This window comes from Zootermopsis nevadensis, unplaced genomic scaffold (genome assembly GCF_977971745.1).
Source record: "Zootermopsis nevadensis isolate Lab colony 2312 unplaced genomic scaffold, Znev_1.0 Znev_ptg000061l, whole genome shotgun sequence".
NCBI lineage: Eukaryota > Metazoa > Arthropoda > Insecta > Blattodea > Termopsidae > Zootermopsis > Zootermopsis nevadensis.
This window is the reverse complement of record NW_028259192.1, coordinates 7,689,283-7,715,834: the sequence shown is the minus strand read 5'-3', so window position 1 is coordinate 7,715,834 and position 26,552 is coordinate 7,689,283. Positions and strand designations below refer to the sequence as shown.

Genomic DNA, 26,552 nt, shown 5'->3' with positions numbered 1-26,552 from the left:
TTACTATCGATACAAGAATGAGACGAAACAACACTAGAAAGCTAGAAACATAATAGAGAACTAAGAGTCAGCCGGTGTTTCTATATCGTGTATTAGAACTGCTTTGCGCCTGCTCAAGATGGGTTCTTTTGTTTGTCTAGTCCAGAAATTCCCAGTCTTCTTGTTCGTGACCCAGCATTTCAATTTTTTGTCGTCTGATGCCTTACAGTTTGTCAGTTTGGTGACAAATTATAAACATTTTTGTAATTACTAGTATATTTTTATATTTTTTCTGTGACTAGAAGTACATTTGCTCCTACAGCAATAAACTGAAAATAATATCGGCAACATTTACTTGACTGAATTAACAACAAAATGAACATTTATGTTTTGACTTCCGCAACGTAAGCCATAAAAAGAACTCCTTACCACCAACCTTGGGTCGCCACCCAAGGTTGGTGAACCTCTAATCTAGTCATTTGTAGTACTTTTTTATGGAATGGCGTGGTACTCTGTTTAAACTGATAGATTGCACGTCGAGCAGGTGTTCCTAGCAGCCCAGCGGTAACCCATACACGCATTTTCTTATCGCTTTGCTTCAATAAAGTTTCTGGTGTTGTAAGTTGTAGTTTCCCCCCCACCCCCCAAGAGGCTTTAGTGAGGGACGTGATAGCTCAGGTTACGGGCTGGACAGACTTCGATTCTTGACAGAGCCAGAAATGTTTCTTTTCGCTACTCAATCAATACCGACTCGGGGAGTCCACCCAGCCTCCTGTCCATTGGGAATCAGGGTTCATGACGTGGTACTTGATTAAGCACTAGAAGACGTTCGGAGGGAGACATTTTTAGACCCATAATTTAATCCATTCTGACGAGAAGTAGCTCACTCTCCGAGGCATGTGTTATCAAGGCTGAGGTTTCAGGGAAGCAGTTTGAAAAGTAGGTAGTAGTGTTGACCGAAATTTTAGATTACACTGTGTGTAAGAGAAGGCAAATACTACGAGGTGCGATCGGAAAGTTTCAAGACTGCGCCTATAAAAACCCGTACACTTATCTCAGGTATTAAATTCATCCATCACCCTCGAAGTAGTTCCCCTGGGTGTGAACACAACGATCCCAGCGCCGCTGCCAAGCCTGGAAGCATCCCTGGAAATCTTTCTTTGTCAGCCTGTCAAGCACCATCTGCGATTCTGCCTGAATCTCTTCTATCGTCTCAAATCTCCTTCCCTTTAGCTGAATTTTCATCTTTGGGAAGAGGAGGAAGTCACATGGAGCTTAGAAAGGAAGCTGGCGTCAGTTCTTGCAAGATCTTTGAGCTCCTGACAAACGAGAAGTCGATTCTGCTTCTGGTCCTCAGACAGGAGCGTTGGCACAAACTTGGCTGCAATGCGTCGCATGTGGAGTTCTTCCTTTAGAATCAGCTGACAGGTCCCATAGCCTATCCCAACAATGTCGCACAAGTCGTTGATGGTACGACGTCGATCTTCGTGAATGGCCTGCCGAATCTTCGTAACATTTTCTGGCGTTGTGCTCGAAGATGGTCGTCCAGAACGCTCGTCATCATCGACAGAGGTTCGGCCATTTTTAAAACGTGAATGCCACACAAAAGTTTGTGCACGATCCATTGCGGACACCCCAAATGCTTGCTTTAGCATTTCATAGGTTTCCGTAGTCGTTTTGGCGAGTCTTTGGCAAAATTTGATGCACACTCTTTGTTCATGAAAATCCGCCATTCCGAAATCGCAGGAGGGTCGGTGTAATGCACTACCAAAACGCCCGTAACTAAGAAAAAAATGCTAATTCGATGATGCCGGCTGGCACACTGATTCACTATGAATGTAGGCCGCACCCCCTAGCGGTAGAAGCTCGTACTACATCCGGTTCGCCCTCTATTGACACAGTCTTGAAACTTTCCGATCGCTCCTCGTATGTGCTTGTGCCAAACTGTTACTCAGATTAATGGCACCACCGTGCTCAAAATTATGATATATCCCATAGGAAACTTAGTTTACCAGCGACTAAAGTACCAACCGCATTCCTAAGAAACTAAAGATCTGAAGAGTTTGATTGTATTCTGTCACTCTCCCCCTCCCCCAAGTGCCTACAAGATGTAGAGCGGGACAGCTATAAATTATTTTGTCATTGGTATTTCTCTACAGGTTGAACAGATAATGTGTTGATTGTATCGAAACACGGAGAATAAGAAGATAAAAGTGAGGGAAAGTAAGAAGCCGTACACTCACATCTGTGAGAGAGTTCAGCGACACTTGGCAGTCAAGTGGCTTGAAGGCTACAGAGCCAGAACTTAGTGTCGATGCCGCGTATCGGTATCTTTATTGGGATCAGTTATGAAGACTTGTTGATTCTTGAATGCAAGTCGCTTAAATTGCAACAGGATGGATGGGAGCTTATGTTCGCATTTAGTCAAGTTCACTGGATGCCAATTTTGAATAAAATGGCGTAAACAGAAGTATTACGTACATCCTGTTGTCCGTGTAGCTGTTTGCTTTCCGACTGAGTGAAATGTCAACATTATTTGTAAAGATATCTGTTTGGGCGAGGAAATAGATTAGGAAAGGGAGGAGATAAGAGGATTCCATAAAAATCATTCAGTTGATGTTTATTTGACCGCTGGGAATTAAATGTAACTTCATCAATGGAATCGTGAAAATTGAATTTTTTCAAAATTGTAAATACTTTTGGGATTATATTTAAGTGTGCGGACATTGCATAAAATATACATAGACCTTCTTCTTCTTCATTGGATCTAGAACCCAATTGTGGGTCTTCACCGCCTCCTTTTTCGGAGGTTTCCTAGTCTTTGAAGCGTGCATTTGTGAGTAGTGATGGACCAGCCCACTGCCTCTGCACGATTTATACCCACTCGTGATTTTGCCTGCTGGAGTCATCTAGTAGTGAATCAGGAGAGACATGGGTGAGAAATGGCCGCTGAATTTTGCTTATGAAACATCTCAATCATGCTCGGTAAGGTTCTTTTACATTCCGTAAGTCTACGGCATGGGAACGTGTTTTACTTCCCCTCCGAAGGAAGTTGTGCTACGGATTTTTATCACCCTTACAAATCCATCGACCTCGGCAGGGTTTGAACTCGCGTACCTTGGGTTGGTTCCAGTGGCGAGCATTGGTTAAAGTATGAGTGGCGTTGTCTACGGAGACCATTCTTCTACAGCTCTGATTCTAGACAGAGTGTTAACATGTGGAACTTTAAATTAGAAAGTGGACGTCTTTAACCGAGCAAACAGTTCAAATTAATCACATACCTGTTTTTATTTAATATCAAGATACTGACCATCGCCTCCCCAATTCCACCCTCACCGCTGACTCATTACATGTAAGCGTATGTGAGAGAGACTCGATTCTTTAGATCCACCAAATAGAGGCCGAGCGAGAAGTGCTGACACTTGCGCAAAGGACTGATTTTTATCGTATGAGATGGACCCGTCCGAAGCACGCGCTAGAGGGGTGTCAGCTTCAGTTGGTTTGTAGCTCTAGCTGTGTTTAGTTCGGTGCGTCACCGCAACTGAGGCTGTGCGACCCCCACTACTACTGAACTCCCCTCTCTCGGCTTAGACATCCCGAGTTTAGGTGCCACTAATACTCGGGCGACCTATAGCATGAAGATAATTGTCTTCTGGGATGTTGCGCCGTGCACTGTGATAGAAAATGACTGACTTTTCAGGAGTGCTTACTGCCTTCATTATCAGGGCTATCGCACTAGCAACGCGACATCCCGAAAGACAGTCTTCATACTGGCCGCCGTGAAATCTCTAAATCTCACCGAATAGCATAAATCGACTCCGTGAGTATTGAGAATATTATTTTTGCATTTACAAATTGTTTGCCCGCATATTTTCGTAAACTTTCTCCCAGCCTTTACAAGTTTACTTATACTGTAGTCTTCTATGAGGGTGGGACATACGTAGTCCCTTGATGTTTTGCATTTAGACAATTCATATTAGAAGTCTGCACGGTCCGAAATTTTTGTAATTCTTCCTAGCTTGGCCCGAGGAAAATTTGGCTCGTCCCAGTCGGAACCCTAAGTTTACTTTCAAATATGTTACCCGTACCCCACCCAAGCCTGACTTCCTTCCATTACAGCCGGAATGAAGCCCGAACTATTTGCAATCTCTCCTGACTCCCGTGCCATTATTCTGTTCTTGTTTTAATGTATAAATGCCACTAATTCTTGAATAAATTTCTTAACAACGCTGTGAGAGCTTTTGAAATTATTTTGGCTTTTGAGAGACGGTTTTATCTCGAACTATTTCTGAGAGGTGGTCGCTACGAAAATCCGTTAGTAAATAACTTTTTTATGTTTTTAATGCCGAAACACTACTTTCACGAGCATAACACGAGCGGAACTAAGAATAACTTTTTATTTGCGAAAAAAGAATGGTCCGAGAAAGCCTGAAATGTTCTATATAACGGTGATTACCGTCATTTGAGCCATGTTCGAACCCGGCCCGGATTCGAACATTTTCTGTGCTACCGGGTCCATGCAAACCTCCAAGGAACCTATTTGCTACGGAGACTGGCATCAGTATCGGTGTTCAGCTTGCATTCGTTCGCATTTTGGGGCTTAGGTTCAGTTATAATTCTCTTCTGAGTATTCAGTACATGCTGTCTAAATGTTATAAATTCACACAATAGCCTGTATTAAGACTGTGGGTGGGAAGGCTGTTATCTCATATAGGCCTGTATCTTGAAGACATTGTGGGCCGGATTCAAGTGGTTTAAGGTAGGGCTGTTGTGAACACGGTAATGAAGCGGTGAGTATGAAGATTTCTGTCTTCATACTCACCGCTGTGGAAACCTTATATCATACAAGCTCTGGGTTCCGTATAATGTGGGGAATTTTCTACCAACGATTATCAGCTTCTGAAAGAGGGATGTTCCGAAAGCAAGGCACACACGGACTCTGGCTCGACATTTGTCATCGAGATAAGCAGCAATGAAACTTACGCCGTTAGAAGGAGAACTTAAAAAATCTTTTGCAGCATGCGGGAGAAGTTACGTAGTTCTGACGATGGCCACTAGGAGGAAATGTTACAGAACATTACGCCAAATGAGAAAGTGTTACAATGGACCGTCACTCAGATGATTTCCATCAGTCCAAAATTTGTTTTAGTGATGAGGCAACATTTCTGTTAGCGAGATGGTGAACCAGCATAATGCTCTAGAATGGGGGAGTGAAAATCCACGCGATACGATTGAACACATTAGGATTTCCCGAAGGTGTTGCGCTGTGATCTCTGATACAGTGCACCGTGATTTCTTGTTTGCTGAAAAGTAAAACTTGGAATTATTTATCTCGACATCTTCCTAATCTTTGGATTGGTGTGGGTGGGGCAGTTTCCCGACCCTCCCCAGTTTTTTTTGGGGCTTTCTTCAAGGACCATATCTGTTCCCCACTGCCAGCGATGTAAGGAAATTTCATGGAGAAAATATAAAATAAGTTATCGCTTTGATTTGTACAGAGCCTCAAACGGAGTGCACATTGAAATACTGTGTAAGTAAAGCACTTTCTAAAGTTCTCCTTCCAGTAGTAAGTTTTATTTTTGTTTGTCGTTTAGTTTTCTCGAAATATTTTAAATAGCTCAGATAATTTGCGTTTACTGTGAACGTATCCCAGTGATCATTACACCAGTTGAGGTAATGCATTAAAGCCTTTCGCAATAAAGATACACCGCGAAGGCTTCAAATAAGTTATCATCACAGTTCTCAACTCGCTGTCCTGATAAGTGCTGTTTGAGAGGACTAGAGCTTGGGAGTGCCAGGTCGCGACTTTGCTCGGAATGCTGTGACACTCCCGTCCATAGTTGGAATCATTGCTGCCTCTCCCGGGCTGTGAGTAGTTCACGCTATGTCATGAAGCATGATCAAAGCATGTGCTACCCACGCAAGGCAATTCGCTACCTATGAATTTCCACTGGCGGGTTACCCTTTTCATACATAAATCGAACTACAGTTTACAACTTCGTATTAAATTCCGCAAGGGAATAGCAAAGAGCCTAGTTGTTGTCCGTTTCAGACAGGTATTCGTTCAAAACAGATTCTTACCCGTAAAATATTGCATTTTACACACCCCATGCATTTATGATCTAAATCAGTGGTATTCTACCTTTTTTGTTTGCGTACCCCCAGATATAATTTCTCTTCAACTTTGTACCCCCAAAGTTGTTGGTGTACAATTCAAGTTATACACAGTATACAATCTACATCTAAAATAAATGAAATAAATTACATTACTGATTATTCAGTGTTTATCATAAAACAATATATATATTTTTTAAATTTCACGTACCCCCTAAGATGTCTTCACGTACCCCAGGTTGAAAAACACTGATCTAAATCACAAGACAGAATTACCTGTGTTCATGGCGGTACATAATTTAGGTTTATATGTCCTTGTTTCATAATTTCTTTCCCAATAGTCTAAATTATTCTGTCGATGTTTGGGGTTAATATTTTACCATTTAAATTACAATGTTCCATCTCACACAATTTGCTGCCAGACAAGAACGTAACAAAATACAAACTAAAGCAAAACGTTTTCTCTAAATTATTGTTAAATTCTGACTGAATAAAAATTTTCTTGGATATTATCCATCGTCTAGTAAATATAAAACGTAAAACGACGTTTCGGAGATGGGGCTCTATCTCCGTCTTCAGGTTCCTACACAGTTGGGCCCACTAGACAGAGCTAACCCCTATCTCCGGACAAAGTAAAAAAGTGAAAGTTACTTTGTCCGGAGATAGGGATTAGCTCTATCTAGCGGGCCCAACTGTGTAGGAACCTGAAGACGGAGATAGAGTCCCATCTCCGAAACGTCGTTTTACGTTTTATATTTATTAGACGATGGATAATATCCAAGAACATTTTTATTCAATTGACTCTTCACCATCGTCAAGAAGTTTTAGATTTGATATTGTTAAATTCTGTTTCCTCCTTACGTTTCCGCGTTCGTGACTGGATAAATGTTCCCATAAACTCAGATTCCATTTAGACTCGTTTCATTGTACGACAAAATGGCCTTTGTTGTGATAAGGCAGCAAAGCACAGCCTTGAAACAATACAAGGCAGTGTTCTGTGGTGACAGGGCCGCCGTCTGTTACATCGGCTATTACAGGACACGAAGTTCCGTTGACAAGCGACAGTGGCCGCCTCGATCAGAACCTCTTTTCGTTCTGCGCATGCAAATATTCTATTAATTCATACATATATTTATTCTTCAAGTCTATACACAAACCATATTAATATTGATGTTAGAAATTAAAATTGATATAAATATTTCGCGCTATTCATCGTTTCCTCGATGTTACAATTTGCGCTATATATTACAACATGTTTCGATGTCTCAGCATCATCTTCAGGTTTTATTTTTAAAACTATTCTATATTTTTTAATGCATGCTTTTCAGTATTTGTAGGTTGTAGTTGTGGATGTTCCTTTTTTCTTCTGATTCTTTTGCATATATATTGAGTCTATGAACTGACATTCACCTGATCAGACCTGACCAGCCGAGAACACACGATACATCAAACTCCTGAAATAATGAACAAATAACATAATACGACACATAATATGCAAAAGAATCAGAAGAAAAAAGGAACATCCACAACTACAACCTACAATCTACAAATACTGAAAAGCGTGCATTAAAAAATATAAAATATAAAAATATATTCTATTAATGTTTGTTTTCAACCGAGACGTATTTTTCATTAAATCGCGTGACCCCAAACTGCTTGGCCATGAATTTTCAATCATGTCGCACACGTGATTGTTCGTACTGAAACCGGATTTTGGAATTTTGAATCGGTATGGGGCTATCTTATGTACGAACATCGCAGCAGTCTTGTGAATGCACACATCTTTTTGAGTGCAGTTCGAGTCGCTTTCGGACCGCCTGAACATGTTTCATAAAGTACGCTGCATTGGGACTGTTTTTCAGTTTTGTTTGACACTTAGCTCCATACCACCAATCTTTCTATTTCGTTTTGAAATAGGTATATGGTAATAATTTTTCGAAAAAGTGTATAATTTTGTAAAGATAACTTTCGTCTCGAATGTAAAACCCAATTCACATTATTATTATTATTTATTATTGACTGCAAATGGGTTTATACCCGGTGGCAGTGTCCTACAATAACATACAAAACAATGAGACAGAACAGAACAATGAGATACATCAACACAATGAGACAGAACAAAACAATAAACAAAAGGACACAACAAAAACAATAAGACACAATAAACAATGAGATACATCAACACAGAGACAGAACAAAACAATAAACAAAAGGACACAACAAAAACAATATGACACCCAAACAATGGGATACATCAACACAATGAGACACAACAAAACAATAAACAAAGGACACAACAAAAACAATAAGACACAATAAACAATGAGATACATCAACACAGAGACAGAACAAAACAATAAACAAAAGGACACAACAAAAACAATATGACACACAAACAATGGGATACATCAACACAATGAGACACAACAAAACAATAAACAAAGGACACAACAAAAACCATAAGACACAACATACAATGAGATACATCAACACAGAGACAGAACAAAACAATAAAAAAGGACACAACAAAAACAACACGTCCCACTCAAAATCAACCAACTCATAAATTACAAAACCATCCAACCTCAAGTACTTAACTTAAAAAAAAGAACTTAATACCACCTAGACATAAGACAATAACTGTAATGTATTACAAACGTCATGAACTGATGCACTCACACAACAATACAATGAGACACAACAATACAACATACCACACTCAAAATAAAACATCTGACACACAATAAAAAAACACACATCCACTAATTAATCACAATACTTAAGAGTAGAATATAAAGTCCGCTCTCAGTACATGAAAATTTTATCCCAAAGAACTACAGCCCTTCATCACTTGGAGACTAAGACACTTCACTTCACTTATCACCATTTATTCCCAACTTAATAACCCTTAGCTTGTAACTACTTTTCTGGCCCTCTTTCTAAAGGTGCCTAATTTACAGGGGAAAGACTCTAGCACGCCTGGAGGTAATTGGTTCCAGCTTCTTATGGTCCTATTTACAAAGGAATATTTGCCTACATCCGTTCTTTGTTTCCTAGTCCTAATTTTCAGAGTATGATCGTCCCTGCCCAGGTAGCATGGCTTTAATAATCTATCCTCTATCATTTTCCAAGCCCGGCCCCCCGTGTATGCTTTGAAAAGGGCGCACATTCGGGCTATCAATCTACGCTGTGCCAATGTTTCCCAACCAGATTCGTTCGTGAAATTAGCAAATTTAGCCGCTCTCTTCTGCACCCGATTTAGTGCTCTTACCTGTCCTTCCCTGTAAGGGTCCCAACACACAGCTCCATATTCAAGTATCGGTCTCACTAGCGACGTATAAGCTAAACGTTTCGTATTGTTATTTCCCTTTTTTAGTATACGCATTACGAAATGGAGAGCCTTCCATGCTTTAATTAGTGTATAATTCACATGATCTGCCCAGCTCAGATCACTGCGAATAAGTATTCCTAAGTACTTAAAGCTATTTGCCTCTGGAATTAATTGATCCCCAAAAAAGTAACTCAGCTTATCCTTCACCCTAGCTCTATTGAAGCTGACTGCTTTACTTTTACCTGGATTTATCTTCATTTCATTTTCTACCGCCCATTCCCATAATCTATTCATATCTGTCTGTAACTTATCAATGTCACTACTATCCATTATTTTCCTGTATACTATACAATCATCAGCGAAAAGCCGTATATTTGAATTTGAATCTCATTACGGCTGAGCGAAAGATTTCTTTTAGCTTTCAGTCTGAAAGCAAATAACTAACGGAATATTTAGGCTAAGAACATTGAATTAAGTTCTGAACATCGTTTATAAACCTAGTACGAACTTCGAATTAAATATAATTTATAAGAAATCAATTACAAACATGGCCGCGATGCGAAACTTTGAGGCTAGGCCGATAAATGGTAAATTAAGCGTAGCCAGAATCGATAATTAAGCAATACTTTTTCAACACAAAGACAGCGGCCACCAGCGCCCTGCGAGGAATATGTGTGCAATTTTAGCAATAAAAATTCTACTGGTTGCAATACGGCTTGATCTTTACAGCCATTTACTTACAACAAACCCTCCTCAAATGCGAAAATCGTTTACACGCGTGAAAATGTAATTTAACGATTACTTGCCGAACACATGAATTCCAATAAAACGCGGTCTGCCAAACACGCTGTAACATATACGGAAAATACCACTAGAGTTTAAAAAGCCAAAGACGGTTGGTTCAGCTTTTGTGTATGCATTAAAAATCCAGGTTGTTTGTTTTATTCAAGACATGTAACTGTGTAAATATTCAGCTCAACGGTAATTTCCTTCGATTAGGTTTTAACACCCGTTCCCTCCCCCTCCCTTCGTCTCACTTACACACACTCACTTACGTACTTAACGCTGTTACCATTTGTTCGCTTGTGTCGTATTGTTTTCTTGTGTTTCAAAGTTCATGATATTGCCTTTGGACAGCATCCATAATACAGAGACATTTTCAATTAAATAAACGAGGACTTGCTGAAATCTTGGATTTTTGTAAGGTAAATAAGCAGACCCAACTCACAAATTCCAATGACATCTGCATACGGAATGATAGAATATAATGCCTAAATCTGTGCTAATGTTTTATTTTAATGCCTAAAATTCCGTTGATGTTTAATTATAAAGTTTATCTTTCCTTTGATATTGTATTTAAAAGTCTAACTCTGCGTTCATATTTTATTCTAAAGTATAACTTGCCGTTGATATTTTATTTTGTGCATAACTTTCTGATTATACTTTATTATATTACAGTTTGTTCATTAATACACAATTGCAGTATATTTATTGTTATATTGTTTGTTTACTTTGACTTTCCCGATTCCACATTAATCACGTACAAAATTAAGTTTGTCCAAATTTGATTCACCAAACGCCACTTTCGAGGAACGTATTCCCCTCGTTTGACAAGGGTTTGCAGAGTCTATTTATAGACTATTGATGGTTTAAGAAATCTTTCAGTGTTAACGTCCACTGATAGGATGATTAGAGATCGTAAAGCGAAGGAAGACATTATGGCCTAATATAAAATTTGAAGATGATGTCTTCTGGGTTGTTGTACCGTGATGTCTGGTGGAAATTTACCGACGTTTCAGAGATGCTGGATGCCTTTATAATCAGTTCGATCGCCTATTGACAGCCAAGGACTAAAAACAAAAGAACAAGAACAAATAATAGTGTACAAAAGATGTAAACAACCAAGTAATTATGTATTATTATTATTATTATTAATGATGATGATGATACCAGTGTTGGTATGGAAGCTTTTAGATACAGAAGCAGATTGTCTTTTCTTACTGACTGTTCCAGGCATGGTAATGGAGTATAAAAATGATATTTAAGGTCCTCACAGTAATGAAGATGAAGCTGTGGCTTTGTAGCACTGTACGGACTTGTACATACGTTGTCAAAACCCACATTGACAAGGGTGAGGAGATTTCTCGTATATAGGAACATCTAAACAGGCACTAATTACATTCGAATACCTACAGCTATGCGACGCCAAGAAACGGATCACGTGATACACGGCTGCAGACAGGTCTTTTGTATACCGGTATGATGTCATGCAAGAATTGTGCTAGAACAATTGTTCCATGCTCAGTAATTCTGATACATTTTTGGATGGTGTAGGCTGTCCGTGTTTCGAAGAAAATATCTTGTTTGTATCTTTAGCGAGACTTCTAATCTTTTGTATCGGTTGTCTCGTAATTACGTTAATAAGACTAATTATGTTTTCATTAACCTGCAAGTTCTTACACCATGAAGCTGCCCTGATGAGACTATTCGTATGTTCTTACAGTCGTCCTGAAATGGGGCAGTAACGAACCTCAACAGTTCATTTGTGAAGAAGGCGTTGACTTACACGAGTAATACAACTTTTTGAGGCGTTCACTCGCAATAAAATTGAAAGTTACGCCGAAGATAGGCCTGCCTTTTAGAGAATATGTTACCGGCAATGTATATAATGTCTGACGTCAGCAGGCAAAGTATGAAATAAATCATAATGTTAATATTGTTTGGTTGTGTAAATTAATATTGATCAAAGTCGATTGGGTAAGCTGTCAAGCTTTAGGTTGTGCAGGATAGTCGCGAAAACACCAAGCTACTGAGTCTGAGCATAACAAAAGTTTTGAGAATTTAAAGGAAAATTGTGTTATGTACTAACCTAACCTAACAAAAGTTTTAAGAGTTAAAAATAAATTTTTATATTAAGTTTTTGAAAATATAAAAGAAAATAAAACTGTATAAATCGTATTATAGAAACTTCTTTGTTATATAATTTGCCTAAAGAATCAGAGGCATTTTATAAAACTCCTAGGTATTCTATAAAATACCTTAGCGAAGTATACAATAAACTGTTAGTTTCATACATTGCCTAAACGTTCTATTAATTTTGTAAAATGCCTGGGTATTCCATATAATGCCTGAATTTCATACTTTGCCTACTGACTTTAGGCATTCTATACATTGCCGGAATTCACAGTTTGCACTAATAAGAGGAACCGGTCAAATGTAACTTTCCAATTCGGCTCGAGGTTTGCAGTATGGTAATGGACCCTCTAATTTCCTGGCCAAACTATTAGACGTAGACACTCCACCGTTTCCCTGGAAAAGTTTTATTTTCCACTTCGTTAATAAATTCATATTCTCGAAAAGTGTAATGTTTTCTCATCTTCAGCGATGGCCTTTTTAAGTCTGCATTGTTTATTCCTCTATTCACATTCGAAAATAACAGAAGCGCAGTGGGTTTCACAACGTATTATGACCGAAATTGAACAATACGCCTTTTCAGAATGTCTTGTTGACAATCTGATGAGTAGCTTTGATATTCTTACGCAAAGGTATGATTTATTCACTGCGGCATAGTGCCAAATAAAGTGCGTGTTTGAGAGATTGGAAATGTTCACTTTGTTAGAGTATCCCCTAGCATAGGAAACAAAGCCCGCGGGCCGTAGTTTTCCGACCCCTGAATTAGAACAAGCACTACGCTTTCGGTCAGCTAGTGGTGCAGCACGTGACTTCCCAAGCCGCGTACGTCAGAGAGACTTTTTCAAACTTTAGGTACTTACCTGTATTTCTATGAGCTACATCTGACGCTTATTGCTTATTGCTTATTGCTTATTCCCTTTGTCGTTTGTTGCTTCCTAGTTCCATGGGAATCATCAGGTTTTATGTCGAAGCCGTAATGTCTACAATTGTCTTTTCTGCTAATGTGAAGCTGCTAAATGCATTCATATAATTTAGTTAAATTGAATTACTTACTGATGTGTGTGTACGGGTACAGTTCATAACTGGATCATCGGTCTTTTAGGGTCCTGAAGGGTATAAAGGCCTTCTAGCCAATATTTGTAAGGCACTCCGGTGAAATTATAAAATAATATGACGAAGCCTGCGTATAAGTGAAAATTAAACCGTAAATATGGTAGCTACTATCATTTGTGCCAGCAATGTCTTTGGAGTTACTGAATAAGCAGCTGTCGATTTCCGACAAGAACATTTGGTTTTCCTTTTTAGTTGATACTTCGATTAATCCATTAACCATTTTCCAGTTGTAAGTCGGCCGGAGCGTGACGTTTACTCGTTATGTGTATGTGATGCCGAGGTCAAACATGTGTAGAGCTTCGTCTCCGTACCACTTAATCATTTCATGTTGGAGTGGTACAGAAGGCAATACGCTCCTTTGCCCAAGTTCCCTCTGTTATCGGTCGTTATAATTGTCTTAAAAATGCACGAATACAAAACTCTCTGAAGCTCAAAGCATACACCATTCTTGTAGTCTGGAGTAAATTTGCCGACCTTCCAGATGTGCTGTTGTTACCTTCCTGTTCAGGGTGATGCAAGCTGAGGAGGCATGAAGCACGTCTGAAACGTCTGTGAACTTCTACCAGACTACACCACGCAGCGACCCAGAAATCAGCCATCTGCACACCTGCCGCTGTGAGAACCTGAAATCTTATGCTTTTATCTCTGATAACAAAGAACTAAAAAATGGAACGACCGAATCGCGTATCGAAAGTCGACAAAGAATGCTTCAGGACACAGGCAGCGCATGGCTCCAATACTTCAAGAGAGACAACCACTCAGGTCGGAACATTTTGCTGGAGCGGTACCTACCGGGGCCTTTTTTCTACATCACTGCGAAGTATTTTTGTTCGGGTGTCACGGTTATTCACTCTGTCGCGAAGCACCGATCGACTGATGTAGGCTGGAGGGCGATGAAAGCGGGTACCAGTGAGCTCGAAAGTAAATCATTTCTTTTTACATTAAATGACTGGTGAAGTAAACAAATGACCATGATCACATCAAGCTCAACTCACTCTTGCCATGTTTCTGATAATTACTGACTTTGGGGGAGAACGGCGAAGTTTTAGGTCTGTTCTCCTTCGTGAGGATCAGATTTGTTGTGTCTGTGTATCTATGACTAGTGGAACAAATTGATTCAAATTGCTGGCACCACGAATATCAGGGAAGTTATAGTCGGCGCAGTAGTTTTTGGCCGGTGGAATTTTCAAGGGGGAGGCTAGGAGCGAGTCTCTTGTGCGATAGTATAATGCTGACTGCACCGAGGAGCGAGTCTCGGACTGAACGCCCAAACAAAAGAAATACACTGACCGTGCCACCTCAGGTACACAGACTAGGCCCGTCCGCCAGCTTCTCCACCGGCCAAGAACTACTGCGCCGACTATACCTTCGATTTATACTTTCATGACGTATGCTTAAAGTAGGCGGGAGAAAAGTGTGGGCGCTGGCCAAACTCTTCACATAATGATAACGTAATGACAGGAACTAAGCCAGCTGCATTACCACCCCGCTTTGGGAACGTGGATGAGGTAATGTGTTCCACCTATGGACAAACGGCTTGGTGCTCGAGCGACCGTTATGGGAGGTCCGTGCGGTCGTGATGGAAGTCATGCAATGCTGAAAACGTCTCCGGTTTCAGTTCTGGATAGCAGTCATGTCGTGCAGTTGAACCTGTCAATTGCATTTTCAGTTACTGGCCACAGGCCAGTTTGTTTGCCTGTTACAATCCTAATGCTGTGCTCCAACTGGAATCTATACCTGAGTATGTGGCACTGCTTGTAACCAAATGATCTTCCAGAATCAGGTTTCTAAATTAGATCCGTCGAGAACTCGGGCCGTAAAAAACAACAGCAGTGTTGGTATTTGTGATGGGTCATTCTGCCATCTCCGCCAGTTGGTATTTTACGGTCTAATAGAGTGAATGTTGGATATTTGGTTTTCTATTCTGTTGATGTTTGAATCTGTCCGTATCAGTGATATAAAAGTCTCGTCAGGTAAGTTGAGACAGATGGGAAATGCAGAATTCATTGACCTAGGAGCAACCTGGTGCTCATTTCTATAACTCCGAAGCAGAGTTAGATAGTATTGGGGAGCATTTGTGTTTGGAGGGAGTTTCTTTAATAGGTGAAATATTTGAATCAGGGTTGCCACCTTTTAATTTTTAAGTTCGGGCATTTGTTGAAGTGAGATTTTTCTTCTTCCTGCCGCCTGTGTTTGTCTTACACCCGTCATAACTGGCGAATCACAAAGCACCTCGACTTGGGGACCACTGTGCTGCTGTCTGTTAATCATGTTTGCTAGCGACTGATGTGATCTATACAGTTTCTAAGTCCTGAATTATTAAGATAATTTTTGAATTTTGATTTTGTGCTTTTGAATTTAAAAATATACACAGGCTGCTGCAGAAGAGAACATTGATATTAAATTTCAGAACTAATTAAGAAACTGTGTTTCGTTTACATTAAATACAGCTTACTATTCTTGCTGCTTTGAACCGTGTCCAATAGTATCTTGTCTTATTTCATAGAAGATTAAATACAGCCGACAGAAAACTTACATACACTTTTCACGTAAGAATTTCAAGACGCGACATTAAAAAAAAATTACATTAACGTGTGTCAAGTTATTTAGCCACAACATAAACAGCTATTTATCGTGCGCATTCTCATGTTGGCACGTATTTGGTAAAATTGGCCTCATTATGGGTCTGCTCTCCGAATAGTATGTCTGTGGACACATCACTTCTATCCAGTGCTTAGACCAGCTTCAGCGAGTCGTTGAATAACAATTCATGTTCCTGCTGCATTGTTTGAAATGCTTCAAAAATGTTTTCATCTGTGTCGCCAATCCATTCATTTGAATAACATTTTAAAAAAAAATTGATCGATTTATTTGTATTTGTCATTATTTACATGACTGCAGCAGTTTGTCGTTTGCGAGGAGAAATCCTTGACTCGATAAATTTAGTTAGGTCTTCCGTAAACCAAATATCTCTGTGGAATTTATGCCCAAATTCTACAGACGAAGACGAGCTTTTTTCAAATGCTGTCACGACATCGACGCAGGACGAAACGCCTTAGAGTGTGGAAGATCTTGCTTAGTTTCATCTACTTCATATTCCTGTGACACGTGTTGTCTTTAGATTATGTTTCGCCAGTCTTTCAACGACCGCAAAACTAATTTATGTGGCATTTTGTGACGATGCTTTGATAGATTCCAACAGTTTAATTTGACGACCACATTTCAGTGAAAAGTACTCGACACGTAGGCCGTACAGGAATTCTTTTCTGTTTCCTGAATTGCAAGTGTGTGTTAAAATACAGATAAATATTTTTTTCTCCGCGTGATTAAGACGTAAGATTGTTGATAACAGTTTCTTCAACTTCGTATCTTTAAACGCCCTTGATAATTCTTTCGGCCTTTGAACGACGATAGTCTGGTTTATCTGTGCTTGAATCTATGTAAGAGTTATGGCACCAATTTTGACTCGCACTATGTGGAACTGTAGGACATGTGCTTTAATGCGCTGACACCTCCATCTCTTCTACTACGTACAGCCACATTGTATGATTAAGTTGATATCGGTGCAACAAGAAGCTGCCAAAAAGTTGAAATTTTTAAAAACTGCTGTCGTTATCGTGTCTTATTTGTTCAAAATGCAACGTAATATCAGATAATTCCTCATGAGCAACAGAAGGTCTCTTTTTGTGAACTTGTATCCAGCCCATGAAGGGATTGGACAGGTTACCTGTAGAACCTCTACCAGATACCCCATTCCATACACATGTTAATTAACCTAACAAGTTTCTTTGGTATTCCGAACTCAATCGAAATAACATTCGAATGCAAAAGATCTGATATGTAGTTGACCTATTACGGCGAAATCCACATTGATTGTCCTCAATTCTTTCGTTCATGAATGGCGTTAACCGTGCCAGAAGAATATTCGATAAAACGTTGTAATTCGTTGACAAAAGAGAGATATCTCGGAAGTTACTTCACTCAGTTCTGTCCCCTGTTTTATGGATAGGGACAATAAGTGATCCTTTCCACTGTTGTGGTAATACTTCCTAGTTCCGAATCGAGGCTGTAAGCTTGCGTATGTCTGAGTTCAGTGTCCTACCACGTGCATGGATTAATTTCGCTTCAGTTGAGTCGATGTCTGGAGATTTATAAGGTTTCAATTTCCCAATGGCAATTACAACTTCAGTAAGACTCGGTTCCGGGATTAAGGGCTCTCCTGTTTGTAATTCAAGTAATCTTTGCATCTGTTACGATGCCATTGAGTCCGCGAGCAGATCCCCGTTCTCGTCCTTATTGAAATGTGTCCGAAGTTTGTACTCCTTAAATTCACTTATGCCTCTATACAACTTTCTCATGTTTTAAACTTAACATCTTCACTACTTCTGTAAATTTCTTTATACGTATTCTAGACACTCTGTGCGATATGTAGGATATTTATTTTGTTGTATGTGTGTCTGCATTGTTGCATGAAGTAAGGGAAAATTATTCTAGCCGTAGATTTACGTACCAGCATAGCTTCAGCAATGTGCAAATGAATGACAGTTCAGAATTTTCAACTTGAACTGTTTCTGAATTATATTATATTATATTATGTTTTTATACTAACCATTGTCTTATTTAAATTACACCACTTAGAAAAATAAAGTTTCCAAAATCCATCACATCTCGGGGACTGGCTGTTTGTTTCTTCGTTGTGACGTCGAACTAAACTGTATCAATGGCCATCTTATTGAACAACTTTCGTTATCATCTTGTCGAGTCTGAAAATCAGTGCAGATTTACGAAGCTGATCTCCCATATATGGAGTCATATTGAATGTCTTGTGGGAGGGTCGGAAACCTTGTCAAGAGAAGTCATTTTAAATATTAGTAGAAAATAACTTCTGGACAGCCGCATTATTTTTTCTTTAGTTGATGACAAATTTTGCACGACTTTACAGTCATTTTAAAATGCAACTAGTGAAAAGGAACTATGATGGCGATGAGTTGTGGAGTGCTCAATAGAATTTCAAAATAATCACAAGTGACACTATTCCTTGTACTTCTACACGCTTTTGCTCGTCAGTGGGATGATTCGGTACAGACTCTTATATTTATTCTGGCTCTTATTAAATAAGAGCCACCGGTTGCCGACCCCCGGTCCAGTAGCCTGCATGGACTCAGTTAAATGCAACGAAATATAAGGGTGGAACTCGGTACCACGAATTCACCAGGTTACAAAATACCCAACAGAAGATGACGTGAGACTGAGCGGTAGCGCTCCGGATTTAGTATTCGATGGGTCCCCGGTTCGAATCGCGTTTGCGTTCCGTCTGTCCTGAGTTTCTTCAGCCACCGCAGGTTTAAGGACGAGGCAAATTAGGCGGGCGCCTGTGGCTGCAGAGATAAGTCGGGGCGGGGGTGTTCGACCGAAGGACGCTGAACGAAAACGTGTGGCGTTAAAAAGGAATGTGAACAGGCATCTCGTTTCCTTTCAAAACAGATTCTGTCGTGAACGGGCACTCTCAATGCCGGTTCACACTAAGGGGTAGGACATGGTCAGTTGTCCGACAGAGTAGGAGCGGAAGACAGGTCACATTTTGGCAGGAGTGTTATCGCAGTTAGGACACGACTTACGCGGCACGATTAGGAGGTTGAAGTGTTATTTTGGCGGCAGTCTGTGAAGAATTTGATAACAAAGGGAAACAGAAAAAAGAAGTAAGTGTGACGAGGCTGAATTTCATACGCCGTTTCGAAGAGTACCCAAGGACCACATGAATTACGGATGACGAAAGAGTATTCGCTCATGAATTACAGGTAACACATACGGAGTGAACGAATTAATTGTTAGAAAGTTCGAACGTGAATTTATATTTGACTCTGCTGTTGCTGGCAGTTTGTTAAATTATTCGCCATAGCTTGAATCCAGTTGCTGCGAAATGTGTACACGTGCTGAGTTTCGCATCGTAAAAGGAAGTGATGTTATGAGGTCTGATTAATTGGATAGATTATTTAATTTAGAACATTAATTGATTTATTCCTGAAGTAAGGCTTTTCCAATCGAGGCGGATATTACCTTTTTTAGGTGGGCCTAATTTTCAATCGTTGCACTTTTGTGTACCGGTTAAGGGCAAACTCCTGGATTTTTAAAGCGTTTAACAGATGGCACACATATTTTTTTGCCTTTACTTTTAAACGAGTTTTTAGAACAGATCAGAGTCTGAAATATTAATGTTTTGTGATGAATCGTAAGAAAATGGAAATGTGGGAATTCTTGTTGTGTTTTGGTTAGGTTAAGTCGCCGGTGGAGGTGAGCGATGATATCAGGACCAGATGGCAGCATCATGTACAGCTGTGCTTATAGCAGTTTGTTTATGCATGTGTTCACAGATGGCGGGACGATGCTGCTAGGTGGCCAGCAGCAGTTCGTGTTCCTCGAGACGATTGTAGAGGAGACTTCCGACGATCTTCGAAGCGAATCTGATCGATCGGGCCCTGCTGGATGGCCCGATAGCGACTCCGACACAGAGAGTGTCATTCATGTACCAAACAGCCTGGGTATGTGGTTCTTGTTTCCGCGAGACGTTTGTCGTCGTATTTTATTTCACAATTTTTACAAGGCTCCTTAAAGTGCTGTTTTCAGGTGTCATATAGGATGGTCATGACTACTAAATCGGTAGGGACGACCTGTTTTTGTAAGATATATACACCGACATCCATGCAGTGAACGAAATAACTCAGGGAAGAGTTGGTCAGGCCCCGGAGTGTGTAATTGTCTATATTTTAATTCGCTTATCACGAAGGCTGCGCGGTCCAAAACTGGTCTTCGTCCGGCCGAACAGTGCATTATGGGTTCGAATCCTGCTTGGATCATTGATGTGTTACATCCTCTTTGATTTCTGTGATATGGTGTCCAGTCTACAAAATGCAATGAGCGATCTCACTTCCAACCGGCCCGAGCTTCTGATGCCTTGATCTGCCTGACACAGCTGTTTCGTAACTCCTAAAAACTGAGTTCCGTTGTTACTGTTGCGTCATATAATACTGCGATTTCGACTTTCTGAATTCTTTGTTGTTATTTTATGGAAAGTTATATACGATAAACGCAAGCAAAGCACTAATAAACTGTGTAGGTCTGTTTGGACATGAATTTGAGTATTTATGTTCAGTAAGTGTTTTTTGAGATGATAGTCAAGATTAGCATTCCCCAAAGTGTGAGACTGTGAAACTCTTTCTGGAGGGTCGTTGTAAATGAGCCGATAATAACGATACTACAATAATTTAAACCCTAAGTACACATTAAATCGATAGAAATTAAATTAGATTAATAAAATTAATAGAAGTATTTTATAGGTTTCACGAAGGTTCGTTTGGTAGATATATTTTTAGTGTTGGTTGATAAGCAATTTTTGAAACAGATAAATTATTGACACTTTGTAGATTGTGGGGCGTTTATTCACATTGAGGAAGCTTCTTACGAAAAGAGTTAGGGAAACGCTGACCCAGATAATTAGAACAGCAGTCACGCATCTGCAGCACGGAAGTGCTTAGTCGTGGAATTCTTTACAGGGTTATTTATCGACGCTTTTTTTAAACTGTATGATTGGATGGTTGTGAATGGTGCGTTTCAAATAAACGGCCTTGTAGTATTCTAAAGTACTATTATCCTAGCATTTGCGGGGAGGGACTGAGGTAATCTACGGAAAGCCACAAGTCAGGATAGTGTGCCTGCATGAATTGCAGTCGATTTGAAGTCTGCAGGTTGGTACTGCCTGAGCACAGCTCCTAAGATGGAAATCTTAACGCCTGCTGTTGGATAGTTGAGCGAAGAACGTGCCAATTTTAACTCTGGTTGCTCACACATTATCGACGCATTTCGTATGAGCTTTGTGTATTGGAATGCATCACTTGTTTCCTGCGCTCAAGCGACAGCTAAAGGCCAAGAACGGGAAGTAGCATCTTTAATGCGTGCATCATATAACCCAGCAGCGGAGGGGGAAGGGTGAAGTCGTGACTCAACCCAGGCTCACGCACGGATTCACTTGGCCGAATACGGTTTCAGTATGTACTTATTACACGGAGCTGAGTAAAGTTGAGCGACGGCACAGTTGTCAAGAAATTCCGCGCCCCTTATGTAACCAGCAGGTATATTCACAGGAACTCGCCAATGGACCCTGTTATGAGAATGTTAAATCCAGTCCACATCACCGCACTAGAAATATGTTTCTCAAATCATTTTCTATCTTCAGGTTTTCCGACTAAAATTTTGTATGAATTTATAATATCCCTATTTCAAGCTGCATGCCTCTTTGATTTTATCTCAACAACAAAAACAACAACAACAACAATAATAATAATAATAATAATAATAATAATAATAATAATAGTATTTGATGAACAAGAGAAATTATGGAGCTTCTAGGCTTTATTTTCCTTTAAGCGATCATATTCTCTCAACACTTTACTTTCGAACGTCATCTGTCGTAGTTCTCGTAAGGCGAGATAAGAAGTTAAAGTTTCACACCCTTATAAGACGGAAAGTAACATCGCAGATCTTTATTCTCCACACTGTTATATGTAGAAGACGGGGGACAAAGCATCAGAACTGAATTGTGTCAGGGATTCCCCCCTTGGAATCTCTATTTTACGTTTGTTACTGGCTTTCCCAGGCAATTGAACTCTGCCACATTTTCAAATGATTTCTTTTAGCTGCTTTATGTCAAGATCTTATCCTGGTTAAGACATGAACACCTAAACTGCTTACTTTTCTCTGGGTTCATATCTAAGACTCAGATCAACATTCTTATTAGTCTCTGGTAGTCTTCTAAGTTCTTCGGGGAAGGATGTTTTAAAATAATAAGTTATCATCATCAGCCCACACCAGAAGCTGGTGTGTTCCATTCACGCGAAGTCCCTGCTGGTTTTCTTGCATGTTTATAATTGAGTATTCCAATACGACGTTGCACAGCAATGGCGATACAGCATTTGCTTGTGTCCGACGTTACTTAATAAGTTATACACCACACAAATTCATAAATATAATCACATTTTAATCAGTTAGCGGATCTGTTAAATACAATGCAAATGCTGCTCAGTGCTCTCTTAGCAGAGTCACAGGCTTCCTTAAAATCTATAAATAGTCAATGTGCTGCTTCATTTCACGCAAACGTTTCTTCCAGTATCTGAGGAATGCAGAATATCTGGTCAGTAAGTTGGGGCTGGAGGCCGAGTACCTACTTCCAAGGCGATTCTAACAAAGTTGTTTTCAGTATCATAAAACGTCATTTAAATGGCTCCCAGCACCAATAAAAGCAGAAACAAATTCAGAAATCTTTGTTGTAATAAATTACATTATAGTGCGTTAGTAATTTCCGCAGGCTTTTGTACTGATCAGGAGTATCTACTTATCACTGAAAATCCATTTACACTTCTTCCAATAATTGGTGTATTCTAAATCCACATTAATGACCATCATTTATTCAGACACAAGCATCCAAGAATAATGTAGGATAAAATGTTGTATGTATGAAGCTGGTAATTAAGACAGACTTATTTATCGTCTGCTTTTTTGATATTACGGTCTACAATAGCAGGTTCCTTCCACTCCTGTGGAAGTTCATCGTGTTTGTAGATTAAATTAGTAGACCCAAGTCTGCTTCAGTCGTGTTCCATTTGCAAATACCTATCATCGAAGATAGGCTATGTGTTTTCATAGTAGACCTATACCTGCTTAATCGTTCGAGCAGTAAGTAGCTTTTCTATTAAAAAATAAACTGTTACTTATTAGATAAGACACTGTTAATATGCCTGCTTTCATCTCTGAGGCTGAAACCTTGAATCAAAGTACAACAGAAAATGTCAAAGAAAGTTGTACGAAGTGTTTCTCCCTCCGATAAGATAGCTGTAATGCTGCTGTTACTAGTATAACGTCACCGAAGCCATTAACTGCACTTAGGAAGTGTCTGTTTCAGGCAGAAAGCCAAAAATGTAATTTAAAGATTGTGGCCTAAAAGCTGTTCGTGACATATCACAACCGATTACGAACACATTTTAAGAAATTATTATGTACTTGTTAGGCGGGTCGTACACAGAGGAAACGAGTTACTTGAAGTCAAATCTTGAAACACACAGGCCCACAATCCTTTTTTATTATTTATTAACAAAATTACGTAATATATATATATTCATAACACCCCCCCCCCCCCCCCCCCAGCAGTTTTAGTCTGAAAGTGGAGAATACATTACACGCCCGATCACCGAGCAGTGGATGCCCTCACACGCCTTCACCGTATAACACAGCAAAGCTAGAGAAGACCAGAGCTCTCTCTGACGGGAAAAAAGAAAGGTTATATAACATGAAGACACAAAGGAAAGTAGGGAAGTACAGAGTGCCACAAAGGAAACATCACAATCTACAAACCCGGGAAACTTGGTTCCATCGAAAATTTTCCGTTTATAAATTGTAGGTCACACACAGAGCCGCATGAAATGATTTTTGCGCATTTGTTGAAACACGAAAATGAACCGAACGGTTTCCTCTGACCTCTAACTTGGTTTCGTTGGGAACGCTACAGAGAAGGTAAACGTATGCATTGCTATGGAATTAAATATAGATTAAAAATATGCGTCTTCCTACATAGTTAGTCACTCCTCTTCGAGCGTCTAGTTGAGGCAAAACTGATTCAGAATAAAGGTTTTACATTCTGGGTTGTTACATCGTATAGTCTGACAGAAGTCAGACGGCGATGAGTCGCCCTGAATACAGAGGCAAGCAAGCACCTCTGAACCGTCAGCAAACTTTCACCAGACTATACAGCTCAAGAACCCAGAAAACAGCCCCTGGGAGAACCAGAAATCTCGTTCAGGCTTCAGACGGTATGAAACACCGTCTTTGTCCATACTTTTAACTAGGGTTCGGATGTTCACGACATAAAAAACAGAGAAATATGCATGGAAATATGCCCCCAAAATATCGAAAAATGACCCAAAAGCAAAATATGACCTAATTTGTTATGAAAAATTATTCGCTAAAATTAAAAAAAAAAGCGTTTTGTATTTCAATCATGTAAATACTTCGTTTTGGATCAGAATCAGATGTTGAGAATACGTGCTCGTATAAAAAGAAAATAAATTTAAAAGTAAAGTCTTTTATGCATATCAAACTCATTTAATACATATATATTAATAAGCAAAATTCAAAATATTACATACATTTCTTCATTTTTCTTTCTTCGCAGCATTACAATATATAACGATGTGCATTTTAAAGGTCTCGAATGAAAATCTTCTTTGATTGCCGCTCAATATGGTCTTGTAACTTGAGAAACTCCTTGCGACATAGCACGACGTCACCGGAGGATGTTTGGAGAGGGTTAAGTCATTGCTGTTTAACGCTGGTTCATCTTCTCCCAGTGTAGCTTCATTTTCGCTTAGGATGTCTCTTATTTTACACATTGTCGCATAACCATCATTTCGACACAGCACTGTATTAAGTTTTGATTTCACAGCATCACTTATTTTGCCTCTTTCTCGCCCTATCTCGCACTCTGGACCCTTGATCAGCTCCAAACTTTCATGTAGATCTGCGCCGACTGCCTCTAGGCTAGAAATTGTAGTTTATATGCCTTCATAGTTAGATTTCATATAAGCCAGACTTCATGACAAACCACTGGAAAACAGTTCTTTAACAATTTTGATAGCAAATGCCTCACTGCTGTCAAAACTGTGAACAATTTCTTCAATAACTGCTTAGTTTTCGCAGTAGTACTTAGCAGCACCGAGCCAGGTACCCCATCGAGTGAGTACCGGCTGAGGAGAAAGGCAATGAAGGTGCGAGTTGTTTGAATTTCTGCACCCACAGTGGAGCTTTAACGAACATTTTTTTAAAGTTCGAGATCAACTTGTCGACTTAAGTTTAACTACATCTAATTTATTCGGGAACTCTGTGTAGGGCATGAGCGAGACTTGTTAAATGGACTATTGCATTTTGAGGCCCTTGGCAGCTTTTACCATATACGGTGCAGCGTCCGTTACAAAAAGGAGGATATTGTCTCGCTTAACGTCGCCTTTCCACAAGAGTTTCATGGCGTTATCGAAAAGTACAGCGATAGAGGAGTGGTTTACTTTATCAAGAAGGAATATGACACCAGGACGGTCAGCAAAGAGCGTGCCAATAACGAAATTCGCTACATATCTGCCATAGGCATCCGTTGTTTCATCAATCAAAACCCAAATGTTATTGTCGCCCTCAGTAAATGTAATTCTTTTTAGAACATCTTCATAATAGGCAGGTACATAGTTTTTTCGCAGTGTTGATTCGTCTGGAATTAACTGAGTCGTGTATTCCTCCAAGAAAGCTTTAAACTGCTCATTGTTCACTTTTTTCAGTGGTATGTTGGCAGACACCATCATTTCACACAGGTCCTTTGAAAATTCCGATGTTTTGTTTGATGGTGAAGTTGCTGCAGTGTTATCGGAAAGAAGTCGTTGCTCGCTTTGATGACTGGTTTGTCGGCTAAAATTATTTTTATGTTTTTCATATCACAATGATGTTGAACACTAAATCGCTTACCAGCTGTAACTTTAACTTCACAAAGTTTGCAGAACAGAATTGTTCCATCAGAACTAAAATATTTCCAAAATCTTTAACGAATCCTCTTACCTTCGCACTTTCAGAACACTTCACTTTCGGCATCTTAACTAACTGAAGGATTCACTGTAAATGCCTGAGAAATGTAGTTTCAAGTAAGAATTTTATACCGAAAATATAACCAAAATATGCATTTAACTACAAATATGACCAAAAACATAAGAATGACCTAAATATGCATTTATATGCAAAATACACACAGTCTAATTGTGATTAGAATCACTCAATTAGTGTTTAATTTCAGTTTAGAATGAAAATATAAGCCCCAATAAAATATAACACGGCATGAACATCAGAATCCTACTTATAACAATCAGAATATAGCAGTATAGCACGGCTCAGCAACACAGAAGACAGCCATCTTCGGACACACCGCCGTGAAGACCTCAAATCCTACTTAGTTTCCCGTATCAGAAAGAAACTGCTTGCATGATGTTATTACATGCAACTGGCTTCCTCCGAGTATAATCCG

General features: G+C 39.6%; 2 protein-coding genes across 19 annotated transcripts in view; one reads left to right on the top strand and one right to left on the bottom strand.

Annotated features, from left to right (window-relative positions):
* The window catches only part of LOC110836754 (uncharacterized), a 296,171-nt gene that overhangs the window by 85,626 nt on the left and 183,993 nt on the right, over nt 1-26,552 (top strand). For all 18 annotated transcript variants that reach the window (XR_015532655.1, XR_015532654.1, XR_015532656.1 and 15 more), the window contains exon 2: nt 19,822-19,989. Coding sequence is in view for 11 of the 18 variants with exons in the window: in XM_087340718.1 (XP_087196844.1) it covers nt 19,822-19,989 (168 nt within the window). In the remaining 7 variants the exon portion in view is untranslated. The remainder of the gene's footprint in view (nt 1-19,821; nt 19,990-26,552) is intronic.
* On the bottom strand, nt 25,408-25,846 carry LOC147871171 (uncharacterized). The gene has a single exon (XM_087340762.1). The coding sequence runs from the start codon at nt 25,837-25,839 to the stop codon at nt 25,408-25,410; it is 432 nt and encodes a 143-aa protein (XP_087196888.1). The 5' UTR covers nt 25,840-25,846.